This window comes from Motacilla alba, chromosome 7, assembly GCF_015832195.1.
Source record: "Motacilla alba alba isolate MOTALB_02 chromosome 7, Motacilla_alba_V1.0_pri, whole genome shotgun sequence".
NCBI lineage: Eukaryota > Metazoa > Chordata > Aves > Passeriformes > Motacillidae > Motacilla > Motacilla alba.
Window position 1 is genome coordinate 15,516,376 of NC_052022.1, and position 10,507 is coordinate 15,526,882.

Sequence of the window (10,507 nt, forward strand, 5' to 3'; positions counted from 1 at the left end):
TCTGGGACAGGTAGTGTGGAGGGGATGCTGCCCTGTTTTGCTTTGCGGGAAGGCAGCGAGCCTGCCAGGGAGAGAGCACTTGTCTCCCTGAAGTGTCTTTGCAAGCGCTGCCGCATTTCCCCGGTGTGCAGGTCAGTCGGAGCATCGCCCACCCGAAAGTTCAGTCCCGGCCCCTCACCCTTTGCCCCCAGCTCGGCCTGCCCTAGGGCTGCCCCAGCTTGGAGCCCCACGGGTGCAAGCGGGTCTGGGGACCGACAGGCTCAACCGGAGGATAATAGTGGGGGCTCGACCCCAAACAAGGGGCGCCGCAGGGTGCTCCCAACCCTGCCGGCCCCTCCGCCGCCTTCTTTACCTGCCCCCCCGCTCCGCTCTGGGAGTGGCGTGACCTTAATCCGGAGCGACCTTGAGAGGCAGCGGCTGCGGGGCGTGCGGGGGCCGGGGGCGCCCCGCGGGGGCGGGGGGCCGGGGGCCGGGGGAGGGCTCGCTGCCCGGGCGCTGCCGAGGGGCGGGCAGCCCCGGCTCCGTGCGGCTGCTGGCGGTGGAGCACCGGCGGAGCGGAGCGGAGCGGCAACGGAGAGCGGGTACGGAGCGGGCGTCCTGCGGCGGGGAGGGGGCGACGGCGGGTACGGGACTGGGACCTCCAGGTTGTGGGACCCCCTCTCTCGGGCTGCGGTGCCCCGGAGCGGCGGCACGGTTAGGGTGGCGCGGGACGGAAGTGCCGGCGATTTTGTCTCCTTTGCCATAAGGTGTGATTTGTCCCCTGAGCTCCAAATTCCTTGGGGTTTGCCGCCCCATCCCGGAGCCCCTTGTCTGTTCCCCGCCTTGCCTCCAAGCCCTTCTGCCCCCGTCAGCTGCCGTCTGAGCAAGGCTCTAGGACAAGCGCAGTTTGTGAGCACACCGGGGCAGCGAGGTGTGGGGGTGCCTGAATGGGGCTGAGGGGGTCATCTTCCCCTTTTCTAGCACGCTCACCCTTACGGTGGCATTTTATTCTGCTTTGCACTGGAACGGCTGGGGACCGCTCGCACTCACTGGCCCTCCAGCTCTGCTGGGGCCTGTCACCTCCAGGAGAGACGCTGCGATGTCTCAGAGTGTGCTGGGGGAGCTGGGGCTGCTCTGGCAGCAGGCAGCTGCCCTGCGGGAAACTCTCGGGTTGGGTTTCTCCATACCCTGGCTCTCCTCCCGCTTGCCTCAACAACGTAATTCAGACTGGGGCAAGGGGGCCTGCGTGGGGCCAGGCTGTGAGGGGCTCGTGGCATCCCTCACACAACAGGAGAGAGCAAAACAGATGCGTCCTTGCGTCCACATGCTAGTCCTTGTGCTTCTTTGTTCTTCCTTGGGTTGGAAGGGGGCATCCCTTCTTTGCTGCACCTGTGGGGAAGGCACTGCTCCACGGTTGGGACTGAGAATGCTTGGGTTGTGCTGGGAGCCTGGAAGGGCTGGCACTGGGGGAGAAATTTAGCTCCAAACTCTCAGTGTGGTTAATGTGCCCAAGGGCTACAAGCTGCCCCTTTGCATGCTGCCACCTTGTACACATGCATGGCAGGGTGCCAAGAGGACAGAACTGTTGGTGGCACCGAGCCCATCTTTGTCCCAGTCCAGCATGTCTCCCTGCTTCTCCAGTTCTGTGCCTCTTCCTCCACCCCAGCTTCCCTAAGACGTGCCCATCTCCCTCATCTGCTACTGCACAGGGGCTGCAGAGCTGGTGAGCACCTGGAGCTATGGCCCTGTGAAGTGGCTGTGGCAGGCTGGGTGATGCTGGAAAGCAGGAGAGTGCAGGCAGAGGGGTGACTGGGGTTGTCCCCCCGGTTCCCTGAGGGCTATGGGGTGCAGGGGCTGAGAGTGCACTGTGGGGGTGGATGTGGGGCACTCCTGGAGCTGTGCTAGCCAGCATCAGGGCACCAACTCTGAAGGGCACAAGAGAAGCACCCATTTTCAAGTGCAGGCAAGTCCTCCAAGTTCTGGGCCAGTGGGTCTGTGCCCTCTGGGTTGGATGTGGGGGGATACGGGCACTGCAGCAAGTCCTTGCAGTGTGAGCCTTGCAAGAAGGACCAGCGATGGGAAAGCACAGCCCCAGCACTGGGCACACTAGTGGAAGGCATTTGGGATGGCACCCCAGCTACTCCATGTCTCCAGCAACATGTGAGGTCTCCAAGAGTAGAGATGATCCCTCTGTACCCTGGGGACAGCCAAACAGCCACATCTTGCCCCATGACTAGGGTGTCTTGCAAGAGCAGGGCCACAGCCCTGGCCAGTGCTGTTCTGCCCTGCTGAGCCACATGGAACAGGGGTGGCTGCTGTCTGTCTGACACAAGGGTCTGGCAGTCGGGCTTGGCAGCTGCCTGCACGCTGACGGCACCGGCTATTCCCAGCCCTGCATGACCAGTGCCTGTGCTGAGTCAGGGACCTAGGGCACGGCTGTCACCCCTGCACCCTGGCACAGAGCCCTTTGCTCCTAGGGACCCTGGGTCCCCTCCTGCACCCAAATCCCAGCCCACCAGCTGCAGCATCCGCTCCTCCAGGGCCCAGCTCCAGCACCTGGGTGACAGGCGCATCCAGTGATTTGTCAGCGTAATTAAAGTCTCAACAGCCTAATCAAAGCCTCATTGTCCAGTAGTATTTATAGACCCACTCACTGCCATGTGCTCCCTGTACAGCTGCGGGTGCAGTCAGTGCCTGGGGTGCTGGTATTCCCTGGGGAGAAGAAGCTGTAGGAGCTGAGGGTCATTGCTCTCTGTTCCCTTCCTTGCTATCACAGCTGTGTGTAAGGAGAGCACAGCTCTCCCTTACTTTCAAATTTGCTAGTTGGGGTTGTTTCCTAGGTGGTGGAGGTGTTCTTGGGCACTGCCAGAGCAGATTTTCCTGGTTTCAGGCGCTGCTTCTTACCTGGGAGCAGCAACCTGGGAGCAGCAGGGCTCTAGTACCCGCTGGGCTGTGGGGCGTCAGCGCTGGCAAGTTTTTCTGTTTTCCACCAACACCTTTTGAGCTCCGGCTTCCCGGTAACACAGATTAATATTTCATGAGTATGGCGGTGTGAACTCGACACTTAAGCAATGCAATGACCCAGCAGGAGACAGACACAGGTGCGCTCAGATGCGGGCAGGAGCACACGCACCCCACACACACGTGGGTATGGCTGGAGCCCACTCAGGGGGACCTGGGCACAGCATGAGGGTCTGACCTTGCTTCCCCAGCCACCTTCTCTCTTCCCTCCCCAGCAGCTGCCAGCGTGGAGAAGGCAGAGCTATGGCATCGCTGCTGTGCAACGCCCGTGAGTGCCCCAGCGGAGGATGGGTGCAGGGCAGGGCAGTGGGCCATCTGGATTTATGCCGAGGCAAATCTGGCTTCTGGGTGGAACTCACCTTGCTGCACTCAGAAGCATACCTACCCCACCATGGCCACTGGGATTTGGGCTTGGAAGCACCAAGGGTGGATGGGAAGGGGTGATGGGGAATTACCCTGCGCATCTCTTGCGGTGAAGGGAGTTTGTTTCTGGTTCATCCCTCCTCCCTCACGGATTGAGGGACCATGTGTGACCCCAGAGGCGAGAGGAAGCAGGGCGCAGTAGCGGGGCGCAGTGCCTGGATACCCTCACTCTCAGTGATGCAGCCCATGCTGCCCCCAGGCATCCAGCTCACAGACACGCTGGAGCAGATGCAGCAGGGGACTCTGATGCGCAAAGTCAAGTCCAAGAGCTGGAAGAAGCAGCGTTACTTCAAGCTGCAGGAAGACTGCATGACCATCTGGTACCAGTCCAAGAGGACAGGCAAAACTGAGTCTGCCTGTGAGTACCAGCTGCTGTGTGTGGGCCATGAGGCTAGCAGTAGGTTTCAGAGTAATCAGGGATGTGAAGGTATGGAGATTCTCGGGCCATGCTTGCTAAGGGTGCTGGAGGATTGAAGAAAGGCTCTGCATGCATGTGTGATCGTTCTCACCCACACCTCTCCACGTAACATCCTGTCCCCAGCAGGACCCGTGGGTCAAAAGGGCTGAGTAGAAATTGCAGCCGATACAAATGGAACCTATAGAATGCCAGCACAGGAGTAAGCAGACAGAGGGGCAGATGGATGACTGGCTGACTTGATAGTTCAGTGGTTAATGGATCAATAACTAGCTCAGTGGATGGATGGATGGATGGATGGATGGATGGATGGATGGATGGATGGATGGAGTGGAAGAAGGAATGACTGGAAGATGTCTGTGGGCGGTGCCCCTTGCCCTGTGGTCCTTGTCTCCTACAGACAGGCCTCCCCTCCCTCTGCCCCAGTCTCCATCAGCGATGTGGAGACGGTGCGGGAAGGGCACCAGTCGGAGGTGCTGCAGAGTGTGGCTGAGGAGTTCCCCCCTGAGCGCTGCTTCACCATTGTCTTCTACGGCCGTCGCGGCAACCTGGACCTTGTTGCTGGCTCGGCAGAGGAGGCACAGTGCTGGGTACAGGGCCTGCGTCAGCTCATCGAGGTGGCCACCACCATGGACCAAAGGGAGAAGATAGACCAATATCCTTGCTGAGAGCATCATGCTGCCCCCCACACCCAATGCTGATCATCCCCCAGGCCCTGTGTCTTCAGCCTTACCCCAGCATGTATGTAGCTGTTCTGGGTCTCACCATCTGCATCAGTTCAGGGCACAGGAAAAGGAAAAGGTTCCCTCTGATACTACCCAGCCCGTTTTCTCATAGCCAAGGTCCTTTCCCTTAACATTTGCCCTGGTTTCCCGCACATGGATTCGTGACTGGTTCCAGAAAGCTGACAAGAATAAGGATGGGCGCATGAACTTCAAGGAGGTGCAGCGTCTCCTGAAGATGATGAACGTGGACATGAACGAGGATCATGCCCTGCGGCTCTTCCAGGTAAGCACTGCACTCCAGAGAGGGACTGAAGGGGCTGGAACGAGCTGTACAACACCTTCTTGCAAAAGGATCTGGTCACTTTCATCCATCCATCCATCCATCCATCCATCCATCCATCCATCCATCCATCCATCCATCCATCCATCCATCCATTTGTTCAGCCAACTACCTATTTACCCAAACAAACACCCATTTGTTCATTTATTTGTTAAACTAACACACTCTTCTTTCCTCCCATTCATTTGTCCATCCAGCTGCTTATCTGTCTACCCAGCTAACCAGCCATCTGCTTTCTTATCCTCCCCTCCCACCCATCCACCCATCCATCCATCCATCAGCCCACCCAACCAGCCCTCCATCTGCCCATTATCCATTCCTCCATCGATCAATGCCTGCCACTGCCACTGGCGTGGGGTCTCTGTGCCCTCTCCTTGGGGTGGGAGAATCCTCCCACAGCCAGTTTGGTGGCCAAGACACCTTGTTGTGCCCCATCTGGATGCTGAGGGAGCCTCCCTTGCAAACAGGATGCTGACAAGTCAGAGTCGGGGACGCTGGAAGGGGAGGAATTTGTACTCTTCTACAAGGCTCTCACGCAGCGTGAGGAGGTGCTGAGCCTCTTCCAGGAATACTCTGAGGATGGAAAGAAGCTGACGCTGCTGGAGCTGGTGGATTTCCTGCGGGAGGAGCAGCTGGAGGATGAGGGCACAGAGGAGCTGGCCATGGGGCTCATTGACAAGTATGAACCATCGGAGACAGGTGAGAGCTGGCTCAGACATCAGCTGTGCTCTGCTTGGGGGCAAGGAGAGGTCACAGACTCAGACCCATGGCAGAAGCATTCCCAGCCCCATCCTGGTGTGAACAGAAGACTCACCAAGGTGTGATCTGGGTGCAGTTCCTCTTTATTTGGTCTGTTCCTGGACCATTTTGGTGTAGAAGGTTGACCACCCATGGTGTGCAAGCACCAGCTTTGGGATCCACTGCCCACCTTTCCCAAGTTACTGCCCTGCTGCGTCTTTCTGTGCCCCAGACTCGGGCAGCAGCTGTGGCCATCAGTTTAGGGATTCTGGGAGCCTCCAGCAGCCCTGTTTGCCCCCATTCTGCCTCTTCCATGTCCCTGGCTGTTGCTGAACCTCCCCCTGTGCCTGCAGCCCGGGCTCGCCATGTGCTGAGTGCTGATGGGTTCCTCATGTACCTCTGCTCCCTGGAGGGCTCCATCTTCAACCCCCAGCACCGGGGGCTGTGGCAGGACATGAGCCAGCCACTCTGCCACTACTTCATCTCCTCCTCCCACAACACCTACCTGATAGAGGATCAGATCCGGGGCCACAGCAGCATCGAGGGCTACATCAGGTAAAGGGACTGCTCCCTTTCAGCTGCCCTCCAACACCCTCCCGCTCCAGTGTCATGTCCTCAGCCTCTCCATAGGGTGAATCCCAGAAGCTCCTTTGCTCCTCCGCAGTCCAGCACTCCTCTGGCCATGCCCTGCATGCAGCAGCACCCCCGCCCTTGGTGGATGTCCCCATGTCTCTCAGGGGTGACACTCACGGGCAGAGGGGAGGGCAGGGAGCTGGTGCCCTGGATGAGTGCAGGGTTCCAGGGATGACAACCCCCCCCCGCCAGGGCTCTGAAACGAGGCTGCCGGTGCCTGGAGGTGGATTGCTGGGATGGGCCAAATGGGGAGCCCATGGTGTACCACGGCCACACCTTCACCTCCAAGATCCCCTTCCGGGAGGTGGTGAGCACCCTGGGGAAGTACGCCTTCAAGGTAAGGCACCCTTCCCCAGCTGCTGGTGGTCGTGGGTGCTCCTCGGTGGGTGAGGGTACATGTTAGTGGTGGGTCCCTGGAGGGGGAGTGGTGCTGAGGCTCACACACCTGGTGATGCAGCAGGACCGGTCACACTGCGGGGAGGAGGGTGGCTGTGTCACTTTCTGGGGGATGGCACTGGGGGGGTCTGACCTACAGCCTGCGCTGTGCGGTGCCAGGGGTTGGGGACTCGTGCAGACACGGACTGTTGGGGGTGCAGGGGTGAGATGGGATGTGGGGGACACTGGGGGATTGGAGGGGTATGAAGGTCTCAGAGGAGAAACAGACACAAGGGGCTCCATCCTGGCACTGATCACACCTGGATGAAGCCCTTGTGAGAGCTCAGCAGCCCCACCAAGGCTTATTTCCAGGTGTGCATGTTGCTCCTCAGACCTCGGACTACCCGGTGATCCTGTCCCTAGAGAACCATTGCAGCATGGAGCAGCAGGAGGTCCTGGCCCAGCAGCTCAAGGACATCCTGGGGGAACAGCTCCTCACCACTACCATCGATCGGCACGTTCCCACCCAGCTCCCATCCCCAGAGGTATGGACAGAGCACAGCTGTGCAGGGCATCTCTGCCCTGCCTGAGAGTGTGGTCAGGAGGTGGATCTGCTGTTTAGAAAACAGGCCAACCTGTTCCAGCACTGTCCTGCTCCACTGGAGTATTTGAGGACACTGGGGGTGGGTACTGTGTCCTCATGTTCACAGATGTGCCAAGGCTGTCCCCAGGGTTTTCTCCTCATGTCCTGCAGAATCAGACAGCGGAGCAAAACCCTCCTACCCCATCCCCTTCTGAGTGCTGAAGGGAGCTGGTCGTGCTCCAGCAGTGCAAGATCCCAGGGCACAAGGCCCATGGAGGCACTGGGTAGCTCAAGGTGCTTCTCTGTCCCCAACCCCACAGGAGCTGAAGCACAAGATCTTGCTGAAGGGCAAGAAGATTGGGCGGCTGGAGGACACCCTGGACGGGCCAGGGGATGAGGCGCCTGATGTGTCTGACGATGACAATGGGGCAGAGGCAGAGGAGGAGAGGCGGAGGGCAAAGGTAAGTGGCCCAGGCTGGGGACCAGCTGGGAGAGCGGAGCCCCTGGACACAGCTATGAGCTGTGGTGACATCTTACTGCATAGAGGAGAGACAGAGACTGCAGAGACATTACCAGGCAGGGAGGACAGCCTTTTCTGCTCCTGGCCATGCCAGCCCTCTCTTTGTTGTGGTGGAAACATATTGGAGGTCCCCTGCTTGCTCTATTTCGGGCAAGAAGACTGCTCATAGTAGAGATGCTGGCACCCACCAGCACACCCCTGGCCGCTCTTACCTGCCCTGGCTCTAGGGCCCCTGGCCTGGGTGAGTGCTGGTGGATGGTGCTCCCATCAGGAGGGACCCAACATGGCTCTGCCTTGCAGAAGGACAAGGAGACCTTGGCACAAGCATTGTCTGACTGTGTCATCTACTGCAAGAATGTGCCCTTCCGGGGCTTCCAGGAGGCCCGCAGCCATTCCCGGCCCTCTGAGATCTCCTCCCTCTCTGAAGCCAAGGCCAGGAAGCTCATCCGGGATGAAGGTGAGATGAGGGGGCAGTGCCACCAGGTGACTGGGACACAGTAGAGGGGCTGATGGCTTCCTCATGGGTAGCGCCGAAGCCTCCAGACACTAGGGGTCCCCCCCATCTGGGAGAAACGGGGTCCAGTGGGGCTGTAGTGTGGGGTATGGCTCTGGTAGGTGATGAGGTTATTGGCTTAGAAAACAAGGCAGGACACCCGGATTCCTGAGCAGGGAGAGGGATGAGATTTGGTGGGTGGGTGCATAGATAGATACATAGATGAGAGAATGGATGGATGGATGGATGGATGGATGGATGGATGGATGGATGGATGGATGGACAGTACATGTGAGTGACTGCACAGGCCAGAGAATGACCCCACAAGTGGGCCTCCTGCTCTATCCCTAGGAAATGAGTTTGTTCGCCACAATGCCTGGCAGCTGACGCGCATCTACCCCAGTGGGATGAGGACTGACTCCTCCAACTACAGTCCCCAGGAGATGTGGAACGTGGGGTGCCAGATCGGTACGGCCAGGGTGCAGCAGGGCTGTGGGCTGGGGAGATGCCGCGAGTCCTGTGCTAAATGCCACCCTCAACACGTGTGTTACTGCCAGCGACAACCCCATCTGGAGCCAGGTCGGGTTGCCAGCTCTTGCACTGCCCTGGGGGTGTTCAAGCATTATCGCCTTATTCCGCTATGCAACTCACATCTCTCTGGCTATGGGGACAGGCTGGTTTTCAGCTCAGAGCAGTGCGGTATCTCCAAGCTGTTCTGAACCCTTTTCCCTGCCACCTCCCTCCAGTGGCCTTGAACTTCCAGACAGCTGGCATGGAGATGGACCTGTGTGACGGGCTCTTCAGCCAGAACGGCTGCTGTGGCTACGTGCTCAAACCACCCTTCATGAGGGACAAGGAGACTCTCTTCAACCCCAGTGACCCTAGCAGCCGGGAAGGCCCTGGCCCCATCACCCTGACAATCCAGGTACAGGGTTGTGGAGAGACCCTGGGGAAGCTGTGACAGTGTCTTGGGGCTCTGTTGGTCCCAGACAGATGGGGACACTGTTGGGCAGTGTTCTGGAGCCAAGTAGCCTCACAAAAGACAGATTTGGCCCTGCAGGTAATCAGCGGGCAGCAGCTGCCCAAAGTGGCCAACAGCAAGGAGGGAGCCATCATTGACCCACTGGTGCGTGTGGAGATCTATGGGGTCCCCGCGGACCAGGCGCACCAGGAGACCAAGTACATCGAGAACAATGGTGAGACCCACAGCAGTACCATGGCCCCTGCTGTGCCAGGCAGCCCCTGCTGTCCTTCACTCTGTCAGCACCTGCTCTCTCCTCCCAGGGTTCAACCCCCGCTGGGATGAGACACTGCAGTTTCAGCTCCACGTGCCCGAGCTGGCCCTCGTTCGCTTTGTGGTGGAGGATTATGACAAGACTTCCAGGAATGATTTTGTGGGTCAGTTCACCCTAGCATTTGCCAACATCAAACCTGGTGAGTGGCTGCTGCCTAGTGGTTTTGGGCGCCCAGAACAGACCTGCATGTCTGGGGCTCAGCTGGGTACTAGGGAGGAGGGTGGGATTCCAGTTAGCCAGAACCTTGCTGTCCTTCCTGCAGGATATCGGCACATCCATCTCCTCTCAAAGGATGGCACCAGCATCCCACCCTCTTCGCTCTTTGTCCACATTCGCATCACTGAGCCACCTGGCCCTGAGGAGGACTGAGCTCGTAGGGTGAGCAGCACCCAGATGGAAGCCATAGAGCCAGCTCCAAGCAGCTGGGGCCACAGAGCCAACCAACTTGCCCTCTTGTTGAGCTGTTTCTGTCATCCCTGTGTCATTGTTGCTGCTGTGATTCCCTTTGCAGTAGCCTCCGAGGGCTGGGAAAAAGCACCTCTCCTTTCCAGGTTCAGGATACTGCTGCCCATGCATGAGTGTGGGCTCTATCCCAGTGCAGCTCCCTGCACCCTCCACAGGCACCCTGCCCTGGCCCACAGTCAGAGCATGACTGTAGGGAGGAGGAGAGATGGTGTGTGGCCCAGCTCTGCTGCAGGGGCTGGTCCCCTCCCAGTCAGGCAAGCAAGGCTGGAGCTGAGCAAACCCCAGGGCTGGGCACAGCTAGGAGTGGAGTTGGTCCTCACTACCCCCTAACCCTGCAGAGCCCCATCACATCCCTTGGCCCCTACAGCCTCAAATTAACCCTTATCCCATCCTTTCTCTGTAAGCAACTTAATAAATTGTTCAGTGACAAACAGGTTCGGGTCTGGGTGCAGTGGTGCTGGGGAGAGATGGGGAGCTGACCTTGGGTTTGTGCTCCTTCCCT

At 59.0% G+C, this 10,507-nt stretch overlaps 1 protein-coding gene across 3 annotated transcripts; it reads left to right on the forward strand.

Moving 5' to 3' along the window:
- The first annotated feature begins 9 nt into the window (after positions 1-9).
- On the forward strand, positions 10-10,438 carry PLCD4 (phospholipase C delta 4). 3 transcript variants are annotated; one of them, XM_038143170.1, is made up of 16 exons: positions 10-581; positions 3,216-3,268; positions 3,623-3,781; positions 4,265-4,493; positions 4,717-4,846; positions 5,371-5,602; positions 5,995-6,196; positions 6,467-6,611; positions 7,042-7,194; positions 7,553-7,693; positions 8,053-8,209; positions 8,597-8,713; positions 8,992-9,170; positions 9,306-9,441; positions 9,530-9,679; positions 9,803-10,438. In XM_038143170.1, exons 1-16 carry the CDS (start codon positions 25-27, stop codon positions 9,907-9,909), a joined length of 2,847 nt encoding a protein of 948 aa, XP_037999098.1. In that variant the 5' UTR covers positions 10-24; the 3' UTR covers positions 9,910-10,438. The 3 variants fall into 3 exon arrangements, with proteins under 3 accessions (XP_037999098.1, XP_037999099.1, XP_037999100.1); XM_038143171.1 differs by lacking the exons at positions 10-581; positions 3,216-3,268 and having other exon boundaries at positions 3,652-3,781; positions 4,239-4,493; XM_038143172.1 differs by lacking the exons at positions 10-581; positions 3,216-3,268 and having other exon boundaries at positions 3,664-3,781; positions 4,412-4,493.
- Positions 10,439-10,507: the final 69 nt, after the last annotated feature.